General features: G+C 43.7%; 1 protein-coding gene across 1 annotated transcript in view; it reads left to right on the top strand.

The window, feature by feature from the left end:
• LOC124606012 overlaps positions 1-26,341 on the top strand; it is a 532,599-nt gene that overhangs the window by 200,727 nt on the left and 305,531 nt on the right. Inside the window, exon 7 of the mRNA XM_047137975.1 lies at positions 22,910-22,920. Coding sequence (XP_046993931.1) covers positions 22,910-22,920 — 11 coding nt within the window. The remainder of the gene's footprint in view (positions 1-22,909; positions 22,921-26,341) is intronic.

The following is a 26,341-nucleotide window of genomic DNA, read 5'->3' as shown; positions in this document are numbered from 1 at the left end:
CGCTCTGGTGGGCGGTTTGCGGGCTTAAATCACCTCGGGGTGTGACCATGCGGTGCATTTGACCTGCGGTCGTCGCACGGTGGCGCTGGCAGCAGTCCACATACGCAGAGGTGTTGTTGGTGCATGTCAGAGTACGGTGCAGCAAGTAAGGGTGTAGACGTTTTCAGATGGGCTAATGGCGACCGTGTGTTGAAAATGGCTCAAAGAACACATATTGATGATGTAATGTGGGGTAAAATAACAGGGTGCCTGGAGGCTGGTCAATCACAGCAGGTCTTAGCACGGGCCCTCCGTGTGCCACAAAGTGTGATCTCCGGATTATGGCAACGATTCCAGCAGACAGGAAACGTGTCCAGACGCTACAGTACGGGACGTCCATAGTGTACAACACCACAAGAAGACCGATATCTCACCATCAGTGCCCGCAGACGGCCACGGAGTACTGCTGGTAGCCTTGCTCGGGACCTTACAGCAGCCGCTGGAACATTTGTCTCCAGACACACAGTCTACAGACGACTGATCACACATGGTTTATTCGCCTGGAGATCTGCAAGGTGCATTCCACTGACCCCTGGTAAAGCCTGGTGTCAAGTACACAGTACATGGTCATTGGAAAAGTGGTGCCAGGTCGTGTTCATGGACGTGTCCAGGTACAGTCTGTACAGTGATTCTCGCCGGGTTTTCATCTGGCGTGAACCAGGAACCAGATACCAACCCCGTGATGTCCTTGAAAGGGACCTCTATTGATGTCGTGGTTTGATGGTTTGGGGTGGGATTATGATTGGTGTACGTACACCCCTGCATGTCTTTGATAGGGGAACTGTAACAGGTCAGGTGTATATCGGGACGTCATTCTGCACCAGTATGTCCGCCTTTTCCGGGGTGCAGTGGGTCCCACCTTCCTCCTGATGGATGATAACGCACGGCCCCATCGAGCTACCATCGTGGAGGAGTACCTTGAAACAGAAGATATCAGGTGAATGGAGTGGCCTGCCTGTTCTCCAGACCTAAACCCCCTCGAGCACGTCTGCTCTCGGTCGACGTATCGCTGCACGTCTTCAAACCCCTACGTCACTTCAGGAGCTCCGACAGGCACTGGTGCAAGAATTGGAGGCTATACGCCAGCAGGTTGTGGACCACCTGATCCAGAGTATGGTAACCCATTGTGTGGCCTGTGTATGTGTGCATGGCGATCATATCACATATTGATGTCGGGGTACATGAGCTGGAAACAGTAGCTTTTTGTAGCACACGTGTTTCGGGACGGTTTTCTCAATTTATCATCAATACCGTGGACTTACAGATCTCTATCGTGTGTGTTCCCCATGTGCCCATGCTGTTAGGGCCAGTTTTGTGTAGTGCCACGTTGTGTGACACCACATTCTGCAGTTATCCTTAATTTGTGAGCATGAGTGTAGATCACTCGACTTTGGAATCTGAATGTGGTTGCGTTATTACACCACAATGAGCCACCGCGGATGACGACTACCAAAAAACTCGGAAAAGTCTCTGAAACATCGACGGAGTCAACCAGTATTAGCCATGATGAAGTTCTAAAATCAGTTAGGACCACAGGCTAAAATTCAGAAAACAGACAAACCACACAGATATACACGGTCCAGTCATATCAACACGACTAACACCTATGTTCGGCGTCAACGTGCAATGACCACGCATAGACAGCAGGTCGCAGCATTAGAAATGGAGAGTATATAAAGCATGTCGGTGGAACGTGGAAATCCAGATCCTCGAGCGCCACACACTCCACCTCGCCTTCCGTATACGCCTCCAGTTCCCCACGCGGATCCTCTACGACCTGATTCCTTTCCCCCACCTGTTCCTATTCCTCGAACATATCCAAGTCCTCTACACCTCCCACTGCCTTGATTCCCCTCATCCCCTGGTTGCTCCTCTCCTCTCCAACCCCCGCCCTCTGCAGCACCTGTACCCCCTACCGTCCACCTCTACACCATCTCCTTTCCCAAGGTGGCTTCCGTCCTCCCCCTCCTGGATGCTGCCCTCTCTCCCTCCATTTATCCCTCCTATCAACTCTGATCCTCATCTGCACCTCCCTTCCTCTGTCATTTTCCTGGGCTCCCTCTCCCCTCCTTCCATCCTGTTTTTTCCCCAAGTACCCTCTCTCTGTCTCCCTTCTCTCCCACGAGTCCTTTTGCCTTCCACTCCACTGCCTTTCGCACTGCTTCTCACATCCAACCAACCGCCCTTTTTTCTACGCCCCTTCCTTCCCCCTTCCTCGCCTTTTTATATATCGTTTGTTCTCTCACCATTGTTTGTTTAACTTTCCTATCGGCTGTAGAGCAGCGTATTGTGCTGCTGTCAACCTGCTCCTCCCCGGGTGGGTGGGGGGGGGGGAGGGGGAGGGAGGGTATCGAAAATCAATACAGGAAAAAAAAACGCTGGTAGCAGTGCAGCCATTGTCTTAATGCAATTTGTAAACCGTTAGCGTGCCACCGGGTTTAAACTGTATGGTGCATGGCAAATAGGCCCCATCCAGAACAGGCACCGAGTTAATTGTGGTACACCACGGGTCGTAGATGAGAGGGGCAAACGACGGCTGCAGAGAAGTGTGTTAGCGAATAGGCGTGCAACTGTTGAACAACTGACTGCACAGATCAACCAGGAGGCTGCCACAGTATCTCCTCAACGATCGTTCAGTAAACGTTGCTGCATATGGACCACCGCAGCAGACGCCCGGTTCGTGCACCCATGCTGAATGCTGGTCCTCGGCGATGAAAGCTGGAATTTACATGTCAGTAACGAACCTCGACGTCCACTGAGTGGCAATAGGTGGCCTCTTCAGATGGATCACGTTTTATGATCCATCGGACAGATGGCCGTTAGCGTATAAATCGTGGAACGTCTGAAAACAAACACCCTAAAACAATCGTCGTGTGTCTCGCGGCCGGAGGATGGAGTGTTGTGGTATGGGGAAAGTTTTTGTGGCATACACTGGGTGATCTTGTCATTCTGGAAGGCACAGTGGCTGCGCGGGGTAGCCGCGCGGTCTAGGGCGTATGCCTTGTCACGGTCCGTGCGGTTCCCCCCGTCAGAGCTTCGAGTCCTTCCTCGGGCATGGGTGTGTGTGTGTGTGTCGTCCTTAGCGTAAGTTAGTTTAAGTTAGATTAAGTAGCGTGTAAGCTTAGGAACAGATGACCTCAGCGGTTTGGTTCCGTTAGAAGTTAGCACGAATTTACAAATTTTTCCGTAGGCACAGTGCATCAACATAAGCATGCTTGTCTCCTAAATTCTGTTTCTTTTTCCTCTGCACGATAGCATCTAGCAGCAGGATAATACAACGTGTCACACAGCTCTTACTTTACTTGCGTGGTTCGAAAAGCACCAGGAAGAGTTTATATTACGCCCCTGCCCACCAACCTCCCCGGATTTAAACTCAATCGAGAATCTGTGGACTACTTACTACGGATACTCGGCCGAGAAACCTAGCGCAGCGCCTGAACGTCTCGCAACGGTCCGCGCTGTGAAAGCTGGTTATTCAGGGTTATGACAAGTGGTCACATTAATGTGACTGGACACTATATATAGCCTCAACGCAAGCAACATGGATCTGGAACATAGTACATGCCTGTCTCAAAATGTAAAGCACAGGGTAAGAATGGGGCATCTTAATCCAACCATTGAGAGACAGTATCGAAGAACAATATCGTTCACTCAATTTATGATTACTACGGATCCAACTGCGGCTAAAGTAATGATTATTGGTTGTTGTTAGCACGTCTTTAAATTATTGTACTTGCTATTTTAGAAGACGCGAATAATAGGAGAGACAAACAAAATAGATCAACACAAGGAAGGAAGTGCTTAACTTACGAAATTCTTTCTCTGGTCCAGTAAAATAAATATCAGTACAAAATTTACTACTTATTAAGTAAATTTACAGGTGATAGTAGCAGCGCATTGGTGACTGAAAAAATGCAGAAAACAGTAAATGTACATCAAATTATCGTAGAAGATCTTGGTAAGTATACTGTGTGATCAAATGTATCTGGACACCTGTCAGAAAATGACCTACAAGTTCGTGGGGCCCTCCATCGGTAATGCTGGAATTCAGTATGGTGTTGGTCCGCCGTTAGCCTTGATGACAGCTTCCACTCTCGCAGGCATACGTTCGATCAGTTGCTGGAAGGTTCCTGGGGAGTGGCAACCCATTCTTTACGGAGTGCTGCACTGAGAAGAGGTATATCAATGTCGGTCGATGAGGCCTGGCACGAAGTCGGCGTTCCAAAACATCCCAAAGGTGTTCTATAGGATTCAGGCCAGGACTCTGTGCAAGCCAGTCCATTACAGGGATGTTATTGTCGTGTAACGACTCCGCCACAAGCCATGCATTATGAACAGGTGCTCGATCGTGTTGAAAGGTACAATCGCCACCGACGAATTGCTCTTCAACAGTGGGAAGCAAGAAGGTGCTGAAAACATCATTGTAGGCCTGTGCTATGATAGTTCCACGCAAAACAACAAGGGATGCAAGCCTCCTCCATGAAAAACACGACCACACCATAACACCACCGCCACCGAATTTCACTGTTGGCACTATACACGCTGGCAGATGACGTTCACGGGGCATTCGACATAGCCACACCCTGTCATCGGATCGCCACATTGTGTACCACTTGCAGCGGATCCTGATGCAGTTTGGAATTCCTGTGCGATCTTCTGGATAGATGTCTGCCTATTACACATTACGACCCCCTTCAACTGTCGACGGTCTCTGTCAGTCAACAGACGAGGTCGGCCTGTACGCTTTTGTGCTGTACGTGTCCCTTCACGTTTCCACTTCACTATCACATCGGAAACAGTGGACTTAGGGATGTTTAGTAGCGTGGAAATCTCGCGTACAGACGTATGACACAAGTGACACCCAATCACCTGACCACGTTCGAAGTGAGTGAGTTCAGCGTAGTGCCCCATTCTTGTCTCTCACGATCTCTAATGACTTCTCAGGTCGCTGATATGAAGTCCTGGCAGTAGGTGACAGCAAAATGCGTCTATGAGAAACATACGTTTTTGTGGGTGTCCAGATACTTTTGATCACATAGTGTACCAGTATTTCGAAATGATGAAACCACAGATTGTTGAAACCTTAAGCTACGGCAGACAGTAGTAAAGATACATAATGGGAATTGAAGAAATCCGTTCAACAAAACGAGCTCTATCGTATATTCTCATACAATGGAGAGAAAGCGGGCAGTCATCGACGACTTGGGAAAAAAAGGGATGCGTATTTCCATGTGGCTGTGGTGACCTAGAGGATAGACCGCTAGACACTGGCCCTACGAGTCCTTGGTCCAATGTCGGGCAGGAACTGTGATATTTCCTCTTCCAGCCCCTCCAGGACCGGCCCAGCCTGCTGTCAAATTGAACCCAGGGGTGGGGGGACAGGGGGAAGAATGGAAGGTGGGCAGAGCGATGGCGTAGTCAGCCTCTCTTTCCTAGTGCCTCGACGAACGAAAGGCTACATCTACCATCAATCACCAGAAGACGTTGCAGTGTTGAGCTCCACAGACTTTGCATTTTCACATTTCCATGCAGAAAAGAGATTTAAAGTTGCCGCGCCTACGTTTGTCTCCACCAACCCTTTCCATAGACAGCCTTTAAAACACAGTAGTTTTCCCAATATATACACAAATTTTCTGTTTTATTAGACTACTGTCGGTTTCAAATATATTGGGAGTTTACGTTATTTATATACTTCGGATCATAATAATAATTAAGAGAGACATATCGATGCCGGAGTAGGTAACCGATCTCCCATGCACAAGGAGTCGAGTGTTGATTGTAGAGGCTTACTAACATGAATGGTCGGGAATTAATGAAAACTGTGGTGGAAGAACTTAAGTCTTCTGGAATAGGTGTTTGTGGTGAGAACATAAACGATTAAACGATTGCGGTATTCGTTCGGGACAGCTCTACTGCTGTTGGAGTCAACAAATAGGTAACCATTATAATGAACTAAATACACACATAAAAAGAAACTGAATCACCCCCCACCCCCCACCCCCCACCCTCCGGCTCCCAGAAATCCTGAAGATAGACGTTGATATTGTATCACAGACAAAGTCCCTTTGACTGTTCAGACATGTCACTAAAGTCACCCAAAGAAGAAAAGAACCAAGCATGAGCAGCGGCTATTAGACGGAGGGCGTCCGACAGCTGATCAGTTCCAATCATTCCACCAGGAAGGAGGTACACGGCTAGTGTTGTGTGTAGTTCAACCATGCCTAGACGATGCGTACACATTGTTACTTTATGCCAGGAAGGGCTCTCAACAAGGGAAGTGTCCAGGCGTCTCGGAGTGAACCAGAGCGATGTTGTTCGGACATGGAGGAGATAACAGACAGACCGGAGCTGTCGATCACATGCCTCTCTCAGGCCGCCCAAGAGCTACTACTGCAGTGGATGACTACTACCTACGGATTATGGCTCTGAGGAACCCTGACTGCAACGCCACCATGTTGCATAATGCTTTTAGTGCTGCCACAGGACGTTGTGTTACGACTCAAACTGTGCGCAATAGGTTGCATGATGCGCAACTTCACTCCCGACGTCCGCGGCGAGGTCCATCTTTGCAACCACGACACTATGTAGCGCGGTACAGATGGGCCCAACAACATGCCGAATGGCCCACTCAGGTTTGCCATCACGTTCTCTTCACGGATGAGTGTCGCGTATGCCTTCAACCAGACAATCGTCGGAGACGTGTTTGGAGGCAACCCGGTCAGGCTGAACGCCACAGACACATTGTCCAGCGTCTGCAGCAATGTGGAAGTTCCCTGCTGTTTTGGGGTGGCACTAAGTGGGGCCGACGTACACCGCTGGTGGTCATGAAAGGCGCCGTAACGGCTGTATTGTACGTGAATACAATCCTCCGACCGATAGTGCAATCATATCGGCAGCATACTGGCGAGGAATTCGTCTTCATGGACGACAAATCGCGCCCCCATTGGGCACATCTTTGAATGACTTCATCCAGGATAACGATATCGCTCGACTAGAGTGGCCAGCATGTTCTTCAGATGTGAACCCTATCGAACATACCTGGGATGGACTGAAAAGATCTGTTTATGGACGACGTGACCCACCAACCACTCTGAGGGATCTACGCCGAACCACCGTTGAGGAGTGGGACAATCTGGACCAACAGCGCCTTGTTGAACTTGTGGATAGTATGCCACGACGAATACAGGCATGCATCAATGTAAGAGGACGCTCTACTGGGTATTAGAGGTACCGGTGTTTACAGCAATCTGGACCACAACCTTTGGAGGTCTCTCTGTGTAGTGGTACAACACGTAATGTGTGGTTTTCATGAGTAATAGAAACGGCGGAAATGATGTTTATGTTGATCTCTATTCCAATTTTCAGTACAGGATCCGGAACTCTCGGAATCGAAGTGATGCAACACTTTTTTTGATGAGTGCATTTCTCATTTGACTGATCTTCTTTTTAAATGTTAATTTCTAGAAGACAGCCGTTATGAACCATAAATCACGCATTAATGGATGTGAGACGTCATGTAGGCTAGGGTTGCACAGCCAACATGTTCGGCGAGTGCGTGCTGATTGCGTATTCAAATGGTTCAAAACTCCGAGCACTATGAGACTTAACATCTTAGGTCATCAGTCTCCTAGAACTTAGAACCACTTAAACCTGACTAACCTAAGGACATCACACACATCCATGCCCGAGGCAGAATTCGAACCTGCGACCGTAGCAGTCGCGCGGTTCCGAACTGAAGCGGCTAGAACCCCTCGGCCACCGCGGCCGGCTGCTGATTGCAGACCTGCGACCAATGAGCACTGAACTGTACCCCTCTCACACAGAAATAGTAGACATCGCCTGTTTCTCATTCTAATTGATTTTGTTATTTTTACAACAAGAAGTGTGTAAGTCACTGTATATTATGTTTCATTCCTATAAATGAAACAAGTAAGCTACAGAAGTAATGCTGCCACATTATTTCATTATTACGTTACTGGCCATTAAAATTGCTATACCAAGAAGAAATGCAGATGATAAACGGATATTCATTGGACAAATATATTATGCTAGAACTGACATGTGATCACATTTTCACGTAATTTGGGTGCATAGGTCCTGAGAAATCAGTACCCAGAACAACTACCTCTGGCCGTAATAACGGCCTTGATACGCCTGGGGATTGAGTCAAACAGAGCTTGGATGACGTGTACAGGTACAGCAGCCCATGCAGCTTGAACACGATACCACAGTTCATCAAGAGTAGTAACTGGCGTATTGTGACGAGCCAGTTGCTCGGCCACCATTGACCAGACGTTTTCAGTTGGTGAGAGATGTGGAGAATGTGCTGGCCAGGGCAGCAGTCGAACTTTTTCTGTATCCAGAAACGCCCGTACAGGACCTGCAACATGCGGTCGTGCATTATCCTGCTGAAATGTAGGGTTATGCAGGGATCTGATGAAAGGTAGAGCCACGGGTCGTAACACATCTGAAATGTAACGTCCACTGTTCAAAGAGCCGTCAATGCGAACAAGAGGTGACCGAGACGTGTAACCAATGGCACCCCATACTGTCACGCCGGGTGATAACGCCGGTATGGCGATAACGAATACACGCTTCCAACGTGCGTTCACGCGATATCGACAAACACGGATGCGACCATCATGATGCTGTAAACAGAACCTATATTCATCCGAAAAAATGAAGTTTTGCCATTCGTGCACCCAGGTTCGTCGCTGAGAACACCATCGCAGGCGTTCCTGTCTGTGACGCAGAGTCAAGGGTAACCGCAGCCTTGGTCTTCGAGCTGATAGTCCATGCTGCTGCAAACGTCGTCGAACTGTTCGTGCAGATGGTTGTTATCTTGCAAACGTCCCCATCTGTTGACTCAGGGATCGAGACGTGGCTGCACGATCCGTTACAGCCTTGCGGATAAGATGCCTGTCATCTCGACTGCTAGTGATACGAGGCCATCGGGATCCAGCACGGTGTTCCGTATTACCCTCCTGAAGCCACCGATTCCATATTCTGCTAACAGTCATTGGATCTCGACCAAAGCGAGAAGCAATGTCGCGATAGGATAAATCGCAATCGCGATAGGCTACAATCCGACCGTTATCAAAGTCGGAAACGTGATGGTAAGCATTTCTCCTCCTTACACGAGGCATCACAACAACGTTTCACCAGGCAACGCCGGTCAACTGCTGTTTGTTTATGAGAAATCGGTTGGAAACTTTCCTTATGTCAGCACGTTGTAGATGTCGCCACCGGTGCCAACCTTGTGTGAATGCTCTGAAAAGCTAATTATTTGCATATCACAGCATCTTGTTACTGTCGGTTAAATTTTGGTGTCTGTAGCACGTCATCTTCGTGGTTTAGCAATTTTAATGGCCAGTAGTGTAAATAGGTACATATTTCTCACATTTCTTAATCAGTCATTACACATGAAAAGATTTTTAATCAACTTTCGTATTCTCGAGCTTCTTGCTCTATTTCCATTTGCATGAGCGTTGGTGCGTATTGTATATGTGGCGTGCAGTTCAGTTTTCAGCCTGAAGATGAGTTTCTCAAACGTTTGTTATCGTTTCTCATCGTTGAAAGTAGTTGTTCACATACGTACGTGGAATGCTACATTCGTACTGCATCTGTAGCCGCCTTATCGAGCGAGGAACCTCAGTGGTTAGCACATTGGCCTCGCGTCCAGGCGTGCGACTGCTCAATCCCGGATCCGGCTACCGGGATGGCTCCTGTGAAAATGCACGGCTGGTTTCCTTCCCTACCGTTCCCTAATTCCAGCTTGTACTCCGTCTCTAATAACGTCGTTGTCTAAGGGACGTTAACCGCTTATCTCCCCCCCCCCCTCCCCTCTTCCAGCAAGCATCTTGCATAACCGAGGAAATCGATCCTGACGAAAATGCTTGTATAAATCTGAAATGTTTCTCTTGTTATTGAATTTTTCCTTCCATTCCCTGCTGCACTAAAAGTAAGTTACGTCGAGTTGCAGAACAAAGCAAATTTAATCCCTGTACATTGAATATGGAGAGAAAAACGGATGCAGGTCGCCGCGCGGATTGGCCGTGCGGTTAGAGGCACCATGTCACGAATCGCGCAGTCCCTCCCGCCGGGCTCCCCGCTGTGACCGAGCGGTTGTAGACGCTACAGTCCGGAAGCGCACTGCTGCTACGGTCGCAGGTTTGAATCCTGCCTCGGACATGGGCGTGTGTGATGTCCTTTGTTAGGTTTAAGTCCGGTTTAAGTCCAGGGGACTGATCACCTCAGATATTAAATCCCATAACGCTTAGGGCCATTTGAACCTCCCGCCGGAGGTTCGAGTCCTCCCTCGGTCATGGGTGTGTGTGTTGTCCTTAGCGTAAGTTAATTTAAGTAGTGTGTAAGTCTAGGTGCCAATGACCTCAGCAGTTTGGTCCCTTAGGAATTCACAAACATTTGAACATTCTGATGCAAGTCATTTTGTACTTCGGTCAAAATGGAAATTTTCCTTAAGATTAAGTAGAATAGGTGGATAACGTCCAAAATTTGTTAATAACGAAGTCCTTCCGTGAACACAGCTTTGGAAAATGAACTCTATTCTCTATTCGGGTCTGCCCAAAGTGACAATTTCAGTTCGAATGGTTTTATACGGCTGATGAAATGCATTATCAGCAGATCTTAAACCTAAGATATTCAAGCCGTTCGAAGGCTGGTTGTATCGTTAAGGAATGGAAAATCACTATTCGATGGAGGTTGTTTCATTTCAGAAATACACACGTTACTAATTTTCATAAACATACCTCCCTCGTCTAAACGACAAAAAATAATCGATTTAATAACGAACTCCGATTAAGCCAGTGCACCCTACTGTAATAACGTGGACTTCTTTGCTAGCTGTCGTTATCTTTAAAGAAATTCTCTAACTGGCGCTGTTGAAGTCCATGCTCTCGTGTATCGTCAGCTGTACGAATAACACTCATTACATTTTTCAAAGTGACGTTCTTTGCACATGATGACTCTTGCAGAGATCACCTCTGATTTCAATGGCTACTAGAATTTTTTTCATTCTTTCGTTCATTTGCGCTACGAGTATTGATTTATTTTTAACACGGTTCACACTCCGCCTCTCGAAACAGAACCTAATAAATTTCCTACGCTTTCTTCAAAGCTGCTAAGAATCTTCCTCATTACTCCTAAGAAATCGAGCTCTTCTCAAGTTCACTGTTTACGCCTCTGATAAAAATGGCTAGCTGCGCTCTAGCAAACTCTTTTCAAAGATTTGCTAACTGACTGTTGAAGCCGTCTGCCATATCACGTATGCGACGCACTATTGTCATCTTTGATAGCGGCGCTTTGCGAAGCTGAAGATTCCTTCCATTGCGGCTTGAAATTCCAAGATATTGCCCTTATTAATTATTTGCAAGCGATTATTTTTAGGTACGATGATAGAAACGAGAATCTGTCGCCAACCTTGTAAATTCTTCGAAATTCTAAGGACTCATTCACTACTCAACCATTAACGTAGTACGCACGTTTTAGTTAACCATTCTTTCTTCGTAATCGCGCAATCAGTGAGCATTCATAGCTAATTTGTACTTTCACAATTTTTAGATGACCACATAACAGCTATCCCGTATCTTCGGTTCTTTGCCAAGGCCTTGCACATTTCACGCTAAGCGATTATTCATTCTGTGTTGTTCACGGTCATGAATTTCACTGCGAGCTTGTAATCAAAGTCGTATTCAAGTATTTAAAGGGCAGACTATTGTAATAAATTAATTTTGTTTGGAATCCTATTTCATTTCGTAGGCAGATGATGTCCCTGTAATTAATTACATATTGCTATGTGGTTGATTCATAACTCATGTTTTATCAGGGCCAACCTCTTACATTTAATTTAATCCGTTGTACACAGTTTTAATTAAAATACATGATCCCATGGAAGCTTACACATTGCAAACGGTATAATGGACTTCAGGGATCTATATGAGATAGTTAAACGAAATTTATTTGGGGATCATCGTTTATTTACGCATCTTATATCACTTAACACTTTTCTATTGACATAATCATCCCGTACCCAGCTACGGCGTCTACAAACAACACACAGATTCAGATGCCATCTACCCGGCCATTTACCTGAATCACACATCCTCGTATACCGTGAATAGTAACTATCCCTGAGGTACACCCAGAGCTCCATTCGCTTCTGTTGATGACTGAGAACGGCGAACTGATTTCTGTTTGCAACGAGCATTCTGTTTCTACACGAGAATTTGTCTTATTCTGTGTGGAGTTCAGAAATGGCTCTAAGCACTATGGGACTTAACATGTGAGGTCATCAGTCCCCTAGAACTTAGAACTACTTAAACCTAACTAACCTAAGGACATCACACACATCCATGCCCAAAGCAGGATTCGAACCTGCGACCGTTGCGGTCGCGCGGTTCCAGACTGTAGCGCCTAGAACCGCTCGGCCAACCCGGCCGGCTCTGTGTGGAGTAAACATTGGGTAGAACGCATGTGACAACTTGAAATTGTGTCCTGGAACCGGCCTGTGAGCTATCAAGTACACCATCTAAATAAGCGTCAAAGTCTCAAATAATGGCAGACTCCTCCACTTTCCTCCCAAACTCAGCACTATGGCGCTGTGAAATTAGCACCACCGAGAGGAAGGTAACAGTGGGGAGTTTGCTCATCCACAGCCTCACCGTTGTTGCCGAGAATTAACTTTCCTGCTGCATGTCGAATATACTCCACGTTGATAGTAACTCCAAGTCTGGGCGGAAAGAGGGGAAGTTGTCTGTAAGTTGAAGCTTTGAGTATATCAGTGCTCTGATGTTGAAACAGAAAGGACATTGCCCACATCAGACAGTGATCCAGTGATTAGTCCTGGTACAGCATACAGCGAAGCTTATCACGTAAAAGTCTTCGGTACCTAAATGAAAATAATCAGTCGTGATCGCAAGTTAAAAAACTTTGTTGTAGAGGGACTGATGTACAAGGTGTACGTATATTGGAGTAGTTCCTGACATCCCTAACACTTGTCTGAATATGTTCTCCTAAGACTTAAATCAGTCACCAGTAATTAAATGAAACAACATTTGCGATCATGTAGAATGCAAATTTATTACACTCACTGGTCACACTCGTAGATGATGAGCAGAACTGTAGCATACGCCGGACGTAGGGTTGCCATATCTAGCGGGAAACTCGTCGGGACCTTCTGAGGTGGTGATGTAGAAATGAAGTAAAAAATTTGTTTCATGTAATTACTTTTTACATACAACGTAATTATATGGAACTTGTTGCGCTAGTAGCAGTTGGTAAACTATATTTTTCGAAAGATTTCGCTTTTTTCAATACGTCTTTCTTCGCTTTTTCGTATTTATAAAACTCCATGCAAGTCATAATACCCATAGTAAACACTTCAAACATTACTAACTTGCTCTCGTTGTTCGTATTACGTTTAGAAAGAATTGTCTTATCAATTTGCTATTCAAATGGTAACTGCCGGTTCTTCCCCGTGGTACTGCTTACATGCAGTGAAAAGCCAAAGAAACTGGTATGGCTGCCTAATATCGTTGCAGAGCCGACGAACACGCAGAAGTACCGCAGCATGACGTGGCATGGACTCGACTAATGTCTGAAGTAGTACTGGAGGGAACTGACACGTGAATCCTGTAGGGCTGTCCATAAATCCGTAAGAGTACGAGGGGGTGGAGATCTCTTCTGATCAGCATGTTTTAAGGCATCCAACATATGCCCAATAATGTTCATGTCTAGTGAGTTTGGTGGCCAGCGGAAGTGTTTAAACTCAGAAAAGTGTTCCTGGAGCTAATATGTAGCAATTCTGGACTTGTCGGGTGTCGCATTGTCCTGCTGGAATTGCCCAAGTCCGACGGAATGCACATTGGACATGAATGGATGCTGGTGATCAGACAATATACTCACGTATGTGTCACCTGTCAGAGTCGTATCTAGACGTATCTGGGGTCGCATATCACTCCAACTGCACACGCCTCACACAGTTACAGAGCCTCCACCAGCTTGAACAATCCCCTGCTGACATGCAGGGTCCATGGATTCATGAGGTTGTCCGCATATCCATAAACGTCCATCCACTCGATACAATTTGAAACGAGACTCGTCCGACACGGCAACATGTTTCCAGTCATCAACAGTCCAATGTCGGTGTTCACGGCCCCAGGAGAGGCATAAGGCTTTGTGTCGTGCAGTCATCAAAATTATACGAGTGGGCCTTCGGCTTCGAAAGCCCATATCGCTGATGTTTCGTTGAATTGTTCGCACCCTGACACTTGTTGGTGGCCCAGCATTGAAATCTACATCAATTTGCCGAAGGGTTGCACTTCTTTCACGTTGAACGATTCTCTTCAGTCTTCGTTGGTCCCGTTCTTGCAGGATCTTTTTCCGGCCGCAGCGATGTCGGAGATTTGATATTTTACTAGATTCCTTATATTCGCGGTACACTGGTGAAATGGCCGTACTTCGCTCATTGCTATTTCGAAGACGTTGTGTCCCGTCGCTCGTGCGCCGTCTGTAACACCACGTTCAACGTCATTTAAATCTTGATAACCTGCCACTGATGATGGTCGAAGTAGAGAGGATATAAAATGTAGACTGGCAATGGCAAGGAAAGCGTTTCTGAAGAAGAGAAATTTGTTAACATCGAGTATAGATTTAAGTGTCAGGAAGTCGTTTCTGAAAGTATTTGTATGGAGTGTAGCCATGTATGGAAGTGAAACATGGACGATACATAGTTTGGACAAGAAGAGAATAGAAGCTTTCGAAATGTGGTGCTACAGAAGAATGCTGAAGATTAGATGGGTAGATCACATAACTAATGAGGAACTACTGAATAGGATTGGGGAGAAGAGAAGTTTGTGGCACAACTTGACCAGAAGAAGGGATCGGTTGGTAGGACGTGTTCTGAGGCATCAAGGGATCACCAATTTAGTATTGGAGGCCAGCGTGGAGGGTAAAAATAGTAGAGGGAGACCAAGAGATGAATACACTAAGCAGATTCAGAAGGATGTAGGCTGGGAGATGAAGAAGCTTGCACAGGATAGAGTAGCATGGAGAGCTGCATCAAACCAGTCTCAGGACTGAAGACCACAACAACAACAACAACAACCTGCCACTGTAGCAGCAGTAACCGATCTAACAATTGTGCCAGTCACTTGTTGTCTTATATAGGTGTTGCTGACCGCATAGCCGTATTCTGCCTGTTTACATATCTCTGTATTTGAATACCCATGCCTGTACCAGTTTCTTTGGCGCTTCAGTGTATTTTCCTCACTGTAGTAGCTGAAAAATGGAATCATCAAGTCGGGTTGACACCCGAAATTAAATTTTCTACTAAGGGCGTCGGAAAACATTACAAAGCAAGTAATGTTATGGTCGAGCGTCTAATGTAATTAGGCTTCTCGGCTAGGTGTTCAGCAACTTGTGCCTCGTCGCCGTTTCCTTATTGGCTTTTCTTACGAGGTAAAGATGCAGCTATATGGCAGGACGCGACCTTAGAGTGCCGCTTCACTGCAGTTCCAGCCCCGTACTCTGGTATTTTCTCGAATGATGGCTCTAGGTTCTAAAGGTTGTTGCGTCACCGATACAGGATATGCAACATGCATCTGTGAGACGACATTGACAACATAAACTTGTTGACAGAAATAAAACTGACGAGGGCTGCTTTTACACGTTCCGCTAACAGACGGTGTTACTTCATTACTTGAGACAAGCTCGTAACAGTATTCTGCAAAATCTGGATCAAAATGAGTCTTTTCGGGATGTTGGTACACGAAGGTCCGTAACGGTGACGGATGGCAACCCTGGCCAGGAGGCACCTGTCGTCACCAGCTGTGTCACACGCGAATGCTACGCGTTATAAAGGAGAAGCTCCATCCATCGTTCTGCACGCGATCAACGAAGAAACCGTTGAGAATTAAAACCCCATAACTATCGTATGTCTAACATGAAATTACGCGCAATACGAATTTAAAGCCGTAAAAATGCATCTAAACAACATTTACAATAATTTAAAAGGGAAAACGAAAAAAGAAAGCGTGAAAAAGGCTAGGATCAGAAGTAGTATCCGATTTGTGTCCGTAAACTGGGATAAAGTGGATGAAAATTTTAAGTTTTTTTTCTTTTTTCAAGAAATTAAGACTTTATTAACGATCATCTACAAGAAATAGCTATTATTTTACATTTATGGTCTTCCACATGTCACAAACATTGTACTTTTACAGGACACAGTTGCCAGCATACAAATTTTAAGGGTATAAGAAGCTTTAATTCATTACTTAGTGTAAAGCGGATTTTCGTATTTAAACTACTTTATTCCACTCAAGGTCTAAAGTGGATCATTGTTAAGAAATTTTAAAAGAAACTATGGCATAGCTTTAAATAAAAAATACGTTCAACTTTAAAATTACATTAGAAAATATCGTTTTCAAAAACTTGAACAGCGATCCAACAACATAATAATGTTACAAAATCAAGTGGTTCAAATGGCTCTGAGCACTATGTGACTCAACATCTTAGGTCATAAGTTCCCTAAAACTCAGAACTACTTAAACCTAACCAACCTAAGGACATCACACACACCCATGCCCGAGGCAGGATTCGAACCTGCGACCGTAGCAGTCCGCGGTTCCAGACTGAAGCGCCAGAACCGCATGGCCACCGCGGCCGGCACAAAATCACATATGGCAATTCTATTACTCCACAATGTTCACATTAATCTCTGCAACATCATACCTGCCCCTTCTCAAATATTTCCCCTTATCTTACAAATGCCGTTTGATATATAAACTTTGAATTTCAGCTACATCACGACTCACAAAATGTGTCTGTTTCTTGCCATCACTTTTTCTTAAAAAACTGTTCAAAGCAGTTCTTTACCTGCCTTCTAAGTCTTTCCTATATGACATCTATCTCTTTTCTCGTTGTTTAAGGAAGCCAGGATGTAGTAGCCTTTGATATAATGAATTTCAGAAACTTTTCCCAAAGTCATTACTTTCTGTTTACTTTTTTCACTGCTCCGCGTATTTAAACTTAATTATAATGTCTTTTTTCTCTGCTCCAAGCTTCTTTATATATTTTCGGGGTATGACTTCCTTTATCCCCGCATTTTACAAAAAAGTCATATTTGGCACAATAACGAAAAGTAAAAGTTCTCTAAAAAGTGAATTTTACGTAGATTGCACATAGGCCTACTGTATATCTTTGATATAATTCAGCTGAAAAATAGGTGTAGTTTCTCACCTGTGGGCACTGCAACAGTTTGTTTACGTTGAAATGAAATGACAAAGATTTAAAGGCACTGTTGATAATAATTGGTTGCCCGATTTTCGTTTCTCGTGATACAGGTAAGAAACATAGTGGTCACAGCTTTGGAAATACATCTCAGTTTTTGTGTTTGTTTCTCCCGTTACTCAGATGGCACTGATTCCGTGCATTGTGTCTTTGAACCACTGTACCCCTGTGATCCGCTTTACCCTATTTTACCCGCTAGTACATAAAACTAATCGAGCCTGTCGCCAAGATGTAAACATGCGTCCCTTTTCCACCCAATAAAACGACGTATGCATCGTCATATTCCTGTCACATATTATGAAACATTTACATAGACGAGAACAGCGAATTCATATACAAACGAAAAAATAATATATCTGAAAATCGAAACTTATTGAAAATTCTGTTTTAGTTAAGAAAATACACATTGAGCAGGGTAATAATTTATAAGTGACGCTAGCTCACAAAATTATGAATAAATACAACATGTAATGAAGAAGAGTAACATTATTATTATTTATAAAACAAACATCGTCCGAACAGGCCTTGAAGGCCCAACGGTACCGACCAGCCGCTGTGTCTTCCTTAGCCCTTAGATATCACCACACTCAGATACGAAGGGGCATGTGGTCAGCATATTGCTCTCCCGGCTGTTGTCAGTTTTCGTGACCGTTGTCGCTAGTTGTCAGTCAAGTAGCTCATCAATTGGCCTCACAAGGGCTGAGTGGACCCCGCATGCTAGCAGCATCTGGCAGACCCAGACGGTGACCAATCTAAATGCTAGCCAAACCCGACAGCGCTTAACTTCTGTGACCTGACGGGAACCGGTGAACCAGTGCGGCAAGGCCGTTGCCAGCATTATTATTTAATTTGTACTAAATGAGAGAATCCTCTGAGCAAAACTATAATGATGTAAAGCAAATTCTATATTGCAACAAATGAGTGTGAAAGCGCTAACAATGTCGCTAAATATCGCGAAATTTCCAAAAAATAAAAAAAAATGAAAGAAAGACAGTGAGGAGCTGATAAGTTAAAATATGTAAAACTTTAAAATCTTAAAAATATATAACATTAAAATCTTGAAAAACAGAGGAGCAGCATAGCTTTATAACAGGTCTTCTAAAATACCATAAAAATATTTCTCGTTGAAACTGAGTTGTTCGTTCAACTGACTTGTGACTGATTTTTATGTCGAACTATAAATCACCTTCTTCTCTTCGAGTGCATCTAGTAAAAACCATTTAGAGGCGTTACGTCATTGATTGACCCTTCTGAATATTTACTCTGTTCCAAATTTTGACGAAACAAATATTTGCTACATGTAACACCCATTGTATGTTCTTTGAAACGTATCGTAAAGTTACGACCCTTTCGTCCTCTGTATTCTTTATCGCAGTCGTAGGAGGTGAACATTCAGGAAGTTCAGCCTTCAGTGTCTGTTTTGATTATCCTAAGCAGTATTTTGTTTATTTCATCCTTAATTTGCTCTATAACTGCCAGAGATTGACTGCTAATTCTGCTAAAAATGGTTCAAATGGCTCTGAGCACTACGAGACTTAACTTCTGAGGTCATCAGTCCCCTAGAACTTGGAACTACTTAAACCTAACTAACCTAAATACATCACACACATCCATGAGTCAGGATTCGCGAACCTGTGACGTAGTGGTCGCGCATTTCCAGATTGTAGCGCCTAGAACCGCTCGGCCACTTTGGCCGTCCTAATTCTGCTACGCTGAAGCTGTGAATAAATGAGGAAAGCATAAATACCTTTCTTTCCTCTCTTTCTAATAGTGACGAATAACCGTAGCAGTCCAGTGTAAAACATTTTGCGAGTAAAGGTCTGAGTTTTTATGAAATCGTAAAGTAGCAGTTACAAACGCGGCTTCCAACGCGAGAATTCTAAGTGGCCAATTAATTGAAAAATACCAGTCGAGAACGGCAGCGATCCCACCGCGGTATCCCATTTGCGTCGCGCATCACCCTGGGCCGTTTGGAGGGGGAGGTGGAGGTGATTTAAAAGCGGAGGGAAGCGTCCACCGCGTCGCCTAAACGGCTTCCTCTGCAGCGTAGCACAATGGCGGAATCCGGCGAGAGATGCGCGCTTTATTCGCCTTTGAAGCGGTGTCGGTTTTTGCGCTCTTTATCCGGCCCTTTTCCTTTTAATTAAATCGTCCCCCCTCCTCACCGCTTACGCCCGCCCCGATCCCGAGGTATTAATACTGCAGCGCGGATGCCGCCCCGTCGTGATAGCCGTCATTAGGCAGTGCTGCAGATGCTTCGAGTTCTCGGATTCGGCCTCTTTGTTCCGAAAATCGTCTCGCAGCTACGACAACGCTCTCTTCTTCCTCTCTCTCCCCCTCTCTCTCCCTCCCCCCCCCCTCTCTCTCTCTCTCTCTCTCTCTCTCTCTCTCTCTCTCTCTCCGCCTTTGTCGGAGTCCCTCTGAGCGCCAACGCCACAAGCACTGTCTTTGGGGATTTCCGTAGGCTCGAAGGAAAGGAGTAAAGTGCGGTTAAATCTTACAGTCTTAGTCTGTGAGTACGAAACTTAGGCGACTTTCTCGAAAATTGTACTGTACACGTTTTTAAGATTAGTCAACAGATTCTCGGGAAGAACAAGAATTCAAAAGAAAGTTGTTATACCGAAGGGACTGAGACAGGGATGTTTCTAAGAATAGACATCAGCCTCTTCGGAAATACAGAAATTTAAAATAAAACTGTGATACCGAAGGAACTGGGACAGGGTTGTAAAGCATCCCCAGGTTATTCAGCCTGTGCCACGATCAAGTACTAAAACCAATTAAAGAGACATTTAGAAAGGAATTTAGTGCCCATAGAAAAATAATTAATAACTTTAAAGTGTATCGATAGCATTGCAGTTCCGTACGGGACTGAAAAGAACTTTGGGATCAGTTGAACAGGATGTTTAGTGCTTGAAAAGAATACCAGCTAGGTTCACATGGTTTTATAAGTAGTGCTTTGAAATTTCCTCAATTTTGTCCCACGGAAATTTTCTAACAGACATCGCATTTTAACTTAGAAACACCTGAACGTGCAAAATAACAGGACTGTTCTATGTTACGACAAATTTGTGATATCAATGTGTTCAGTGATCTGAAGCCTATTTTTAGGTTGCTTTTCTGATGTGCAAGTTTGATTTTATGTGGAATTTTTCCCCAGTCTATTGTAACGGTGAGCTGTGTACGTTTGCTATAATTCGTCCTTTTAACGTAATGTTGTATTTTGTTTTATTTTTATGTGTGTGTAGTTTTCTGTTACAAATTTTGTCAACAATGGGAGAGTTGAAATCATTTTTTACTGTTCTTCTTAGAGTTTTTAATACAGATGCTATGTTTTCTTTAGTCAATGGATACTTGTTGGGCTCTTTGCATAGGTTCGAGAGTATGCTTCTTTGTGTGCTTTTGAATGACAAGAGCTATTGTGTATTACACAGTCTGTAGTTGTCTGTCTACGGTAGATATTCAGTCCATGCATTGGTCCATTCCTTGTGATTTCAAGATCTAGAAAGATCTACTGTAATATTTATGTTCGAGTTTTAACATAATATTTTTATGTAGGCTATTCCATAGTGAGTCGAAGATGTCTATTTCTTTTCCTGTTCTTCAAATAAATTAATGTATCAGATTGAACATTATGGTTCCATAGACCTTAAAGTCTGAAATCTACGATGTATACATCCAGACTTAAGCGACCAATGAAAATTTTCATAGTTGTCAGAGCTTGTACCAGAAAACTAGACACACGTGAAAACAAGAGACTACATTACCTTAAAAGGACAAATTATAGCAAAAACAAACAGTTCACTGTGATATTATACTGGAAAAAAAATTTCTGCTAAATCAGACTTGCATTTGAAAAAGCAACCCAAAAATAGGCTCCAGTACACACAACACATTGCGACCGCAAATTTGTCGTAACATAGATCAATCCTGTAAATTCTCACGTTCAGGTGTTTATAAGCTAAAATGTCATAATCGTGAGACAACTTACATGGAACAAACTGGAAGAAATTTCACAACAAGAGTTAAAAACATCTGAACCTATCTGACATGAAAATGTCTTCGTTTATGGACACTTCAGAGAACAAAACCACACAGTCTGTGACATGAACAATGATACTCTGTGCTACAGATTCCTGATAAAGGCAGCTTACTAAATATTTTGGAAGAAGCAGAAACTTCAACATATATAACTAAATACCCTGACATTATTTTAAACGAACAGACCGGGCTTAAAAAAGATTGTCGAAAATTTCGGTAGTGGTCCTTAATGACAACAAAATGGGAACACATTTTTTAGTTCAGCTAACAGAGAGAATACAAATAAGAAGTAGCTTTATGTGTACAATATAGTGTATGATGTATATTAAAAATAATATTTACACGCACAGCAATTGCCAATGGTAACTGCGTACATTTTGGTAAAAAATTCCTTATGCAGATTACCTATAGAAAGTATAACTTATGTAACCTTATTATAACATGAATATTACAAAACATTTTGACTGACATATGCTAGAGATCATTACACACAAGACAGGTCACATTAAAATACACTGAAAACTCTCATACTCCTAACACACTACTACATACACCGTAAGTAACGTACTGTAGGAAACATGTGTCTCTTTTATAGAACAATTCCGTAGATAATTGGCAACGCCCGACACTAGTCCGGTAAAATAAAGTACTACCAACAAGCAGCTCCTGTCAAACTACCAATAATAAGACGCAATTCACAGTAAAACATGCAAGGCAAAGTGTAGTCGAACCAGATCGGGTGATTTTGGATAAAATAATTTTGGGAACTAGACTGAGCCATTGTGAACTACCAAAACAACTAAATTTCCGACGTTTCGACCGACTTGCTGCGGTCCTCTTGAGGGCAGTTCGCTGCGAACAGTGAACAGCCCTGAAGAGGACCTCAGCAAGTCGGTTAAAACGTTGGAAATCTAGTTTCTTAATAGTTTACAATGACACTACCCAGTCCCCAGAAACATTTTATCCGGAGCGACACCGGCCCTGGACGCTTACGAATTTAAATGAGGTGATATTTTATGATCAGTTGGTTATCGTTAAAAGCCGAAAGTAACAGGATATATTTGTCCGATTTGGAGATGTTTCGTGTGTGACGCCCGAATGTTAGAGCTAGATTGTATTGTGATGCTGGTTTGCCGTGGTGCAAATTGGTAATGGACCCCCGAAACAGCATATAAGCATCCAATGCCCTATATGCTGATAATCTAAAGTGAGCGACGAAGGAACTTAGCCGCACGGAATTAGCCGAGGGGTCTCAGGCCCTGGAGTCATGGATTGTGCTGCTGGTCCCAGCGGAGGTTCGAGTCTTCCCTCGGGCATGGGTCTGTGTGTTTGTCCTTAGGGTAATTTAGGTTAAGTAGTGTGTAGGATTGGATTGGATTGTTTGGGGGAAGAGACCAAACAGCGAGGTCATCGGTCTCATCGGATTAGGGAAGGACGCGGAAGGAAGTCGGCCGTGCCCTTTCAAAGGAACCATCCCGGCATTTGCCTATAGCGATTTAGGGAAATCACGGAAAACCTAAATCAGGATGGCCAGACGTGGGATTGAACCGTCGTCCTCCCGAATGCGAGTCCAGTGTGCTAACCTAAGTAGTGTGTAAGCCTAGGGACTGATGACCTTAGCAGTTAAGTCCCATAAGATTTCACACGCATTTGAACATTTTGAACAGAGGAACTTACCATTCGGTAACTACAATCACGTCGCTGGTTTATAATGGCTACAAGATCAAGAATGGAAATTGACGTACCTCCCTTTGGCTTAACTATGCTCTTTCGCAGTTGGAATAAAGCAAACGTACGCAAGGGATAGACGCATAGAGATCGCGCACTGAAATTTTAATACAACGTAAACAACTAGAATCTCTGCTTTGGTCCATATATAAATGCTTAAATAGCGATTATGTATGTCTTACCCTTTCGAACGATAAAATATTGTGCCAAAATCTTAATTAAATATTAACTTCTGTCTCAAAGTTTTAGAGTTTTTGAAATATGATCATTTGACCTGTCTTTTATCACTCGCCAATTATAGTAGCAAAGCTGTAGATAATTACGAAATACTATTCATCAGAGAATGGTCAACGGCAAATGGATATCGTTCACAGATCGTGCAATTATATTCTTTAATTTTTTTTTCTTATGTACTTTTCGAAACTGTTTCCTTTCCTCTACGTATTTTTATCATTATAGATTAAAGTTAAGTAAGAAACTGGCTGCGAGTTATTCAAATAGTATTAGCGCCTGTCCATAATCTACCGTACATAAAAACCCGACATATTTCTATCTACTTTTTTCTCTCTTCCTTTAAGCTTTGATCATGCAACAATAATAATTTATATTTGAACTCTATTGATATTAATTTGACTTTACCGTTTCCTCTAGGACCATAAGTGCTTACTAATACATTAACTAATACTGAATGAGAAGGTCACAATTTATGCTATTTAACACTTTAAAGTCGAATAGTTTTATTTTCAAAGAATATCAAGTATACATGCCGAAATCGGGCTCCAGTGTAATGAGACATAACTGAGCCTCTGCTCTTAAAAATATTATGTGCCATCGCTGCTTGATCCCTACCAGTACTACATTAATGCAAATATGTACAACTTCAGGCGTTGGCGACTTATTGTTGTTGTGGTCTTCAGTCCTGAGACTGGTTTGATACAGCTCACCAAGCTACTCTATCCTGTGCAAGCTCCTTCATCTCCCAGTACCTACTGCAACCTACTTCCTTCTGAATCTGCTTGGTGTATTCATCTCTTGGTCCCCCTCTACGATTTTTACCCTCCGCACTGCCCTCCAATACTAAATTGGTGATCCCTTGATGCCTCATAACATGTCCTACCAACCGATCTCTTCTTTTAGTCAAGGTGTACCACAAATTTCTCTTCTCCCTAATTCTATTCAATACCTACTCAATAGTTATGTGATCTACCCATCTAATCTCCAGCATTCTTCTGTAGCACCACATTTCGAAAGCTTCTATTCTCTTCTTGTCTAAACTATTAATCGTCCATGTTTCACGCCCATACATGGCAGCACTCCATACAAATATTTTCAGAAACGACTTCCTGACATTTAAATCTATTCTCGATGTTAACAAATTTCTCTTCTTCAGAAACGCTTTCCTTGTCATTGCCAGCCTACATTTTATATCCTCTCTACTTCGACCATCATCAGTTATTTTGCTCCCAGATAGCAAAACTCATTTACTACTTCAAGCGTCTCATTTCCTATTCTAATACCCTCAGCATCACCGGATTTAATTCGACTACATTCCATTATCCTCTTTTTGCTTTTGTTGATGTTCATCTTATATCCTCCTTTCAAGACACTGACCATTTCGTTCAGCTGCTCTTCCAGGTCCTTAGCTGTCTCTGACGGAATTACATTGTCATCAGCCAACCTCAAAGTTTTTATTTCTTCTCCATGGATTTTAATTCCTACTCCGAATTTTCCCTTCGTTTCCTTTAGTGCTTGTTCAATATACAGATTGACTAACATCGGGGATAGGCTACAACCCTGTCTCACTCCCTTCCCAACTACTGCTTCCCTTTCATGCCCCTCGACTCTTATAACTGCCATCTGGTTTCTGTACAAATTGTAAATAGCCTTTCGCTGCCTGTATTTTACCCCCCCCCCCCCCCCTACCATCAGGATTTGAAAGAGTTTTTCAGTCAACATTGTCAAAAGCTTTCTCTAAGTCTACAAATGCTAAAAACGTAGGTTTGCCTTTCCTTAATCTATTTTCTTAGATAAGTCATAGGGTCAGTATTACTTCATGTGCTCCAACATTTCTACGGAATTCCAACTGATCTTCCCCGAGGTCGGCTTCTACCAGTTTTTCCATTCGTCTGTAAAGAATTCGAGTTAGTAATTATCAGCCGTGGCTTATTAAACTGATAGTTCGGTAATTTTCACATCTGTCAACGCCTGCTTTCTTTGGAATTGGAATTATTATATTCTTCATGACGTTGGCGACTAACTAACCCTATTTCCCAATGTTTGTTATAGACGTGGTATGGTATTCGATTCTGCTTCCATAAAGTGTCTAATAGCACTGCACGATGTCCTGCTCAATAACAGAATGAAAATTGGAATTCATTAAAACAATCTCGTTATGTTAAGGGTAAATATGCCTTGCTAACGGCTCAAACCTTCCGGTAGCAATGACATTGTGCCTGCTGCAACAACAAATCTGATCTTGTGTGTCACACTATTAGTTAAAGCAACTCAAAATATCCATCATACGATGAAACAGCAACCACTCTCACTCGAAATGATTCTGCGCAGGACCACTACTACACGCCGTAACTAATCGGAACTTATACCATTCCAAATATTATTCTACACACACCAACAAAATTACGTTCAAATTGTTATAAAAAATGTGCTTTTTAGCAAACAATTCATTGTGTCCGATGACCGTCAAAGCATGTTTCAGCGGTCGGCTGTGGCTCGTTGTATACAGGGTTTGGATAAAAATATCAACAGTAACATGCCTCATAGGAAACCTGTTCGCACCCATAAGAGCTTCCAGTCCTCTAGGAATGGACAACTACAGTTCCTGTATGGTTTTAAAGGGAATCTTACATCATTCTTCCTGCAAAACACAGACAATTTCAGCAAACGACGATGGAAACAGCTAGGCATGACGCACTCTTCTCTCCAAAGTAGACCACAAAGCCTCGATATTACTGAAGTCGGGTGACCGAGCTGGCGAGGGGAGAGGTGACAATACATCCTCGTGGTCCCAAAATCAGTCAGGGACGATGCGAGCTGTGAGCTGTGTTAACGAGGGCCCTGTCGTCTGGAACACAGAATCACCGTTGGGGAACAAACGTTGTACTAAGGAACGAAACTGATAAGCCAAAGTGGTCACGCAATCCTGAGCAATAACGCGGCGTTGCAGGGCAACCAAGGGGCCCGTAGATTCCTACGATACAGTTGTCTAAAT

This window comes from Schistocerca americana, chromosome 3 (assembly GCF_021461395.2).
Source record: "Schistocerca americana isolate TAMUIC-IGC-003095 chromosome 3, iqSchAmer2.1, whole genome shotgun sequence".
Taxonomy (NCBI): Eukaryota; Metazoa; Arthropoda; class Insecta; order Orthoptera; family Acrididae; genus Schistocerca; species Schistocerca americana.
The sequence above is the reverse complement of the archived record's forward strand: the minus strand, read 5'-3'. Positions and strand labels throughout refer to the sequence as shown.